The sequence below is a fragment of the Buceros rhinoceros genome, unplaced genomic scaffold (assembly GCF_000710305.1).
Source record: "Buceros rhinoceros silvestris isolate BGI_N320 unplaced genomic scaffold, ASM71030v1 scaffold5102, whole genome shotgun sequence".
Taxonomy (NCBI): Eukaryota; Metazoa; Chordata; class Aves; order Bucerotiformes; family Bucerotidae; genus Buceros; species Buceros rhinoceros.
This window is the reverse complement of record NW_010398185.1, coordinates 7,923-8,642: the sequence shown is the minus strand read 5'-3', so window position 1 is coordinate 8,642 and position 720 is coordinate 7,923. Positions and strand designations below refer to the sequence as shown.

Sequence of the window (720 nt, the reverse complement as noted above, 5' to 3'; positions counted from 1 at the left end):
TCCCTTCCTCTCTGGAGCTGGCGGGGCCGGGAGACTGGCAGGCTTAGGGTGCCAGCCCTCGGTTTGGGAGCAGGGCGGGGAGGATGCCGGGCAGCAGGTGAGCGAGGGGTGGGGTGGGACAGGGGGTGGTGGGCAGGTGATGGATTCGCTTTGCCTCCCCAGAGCTGGTGACTGGGGGGACTGCAGCAGCTCTCCCGCTCCCGGCAGGGACTCACCACTGCTGCTTTCACCAGGTCTGCAGAGAAACCTGCAATGAATCGGGTTATAAAACATCCGTGAGCGAAGGTATGGGCAGCTGGGGCTGCTCTGAAGGGTTAAAGCCTGGGAAGAGCCTTTTCTTGGTTAGTTTAATAATGTTCAGTGAATGTTGGCAAACACCACGCAGAGAGCAGCTTCTGCGCCACCCGGGCAATCTGGGGCAGGGTTAGAAGGTGAAAAGGAGTAAATCTGCCTCTGGAAATGTGTCTGTGCTGATTTCTAATGCTGGGAAGAGCTCCCGGTGTCCAGGGATGCTGGTGGGAGCACAGGGCAGAGCACAAGAAGCGCCAAAGCCAGGTGGGTTGGGAGGGAAAAGCAGTGCGGGCTGGAGCATCCCCAATGCCGGCGGGTGGAGGAGGGTCCCGGGGCAAAGTCAGCTTTAGGGGGACAAGATGTAACTCACGGAGGCAGAGGGCAATGGCTGCTGGGGCCGGGGCTGCCCGCACCATGATTCGTTCTTGG

The 720-nt window shown here is 60.3% G+C and overlaps 1 protein-coding gene across 1 annotated transcript in view; it reads right to left on the bottom strand.

Moving 5' to 3' along the window:
• MSLN (mesothelin) overlaps nt 1–707 on the bottom strand; it is a 7,314-nt gene extending 6,607 nt beyond the window's left edge. Inside the window, exons 1-2 of the mRNA XM_010130986.1 lie at nt 662–707; nt 216–247 (exon numbers count right to left, since the gene is read on the bottom strand). Of these exons, the coding sequence (XP_010129288.1) occupies nt 216–247; nt 662–707 (78 nt within the window). The remainder of the gene's footprint in view (nt 1–215; nt 248–661) is intronic.
• Between the last annotated feature and the right edge of the window lie 13 nt (nt 708–720).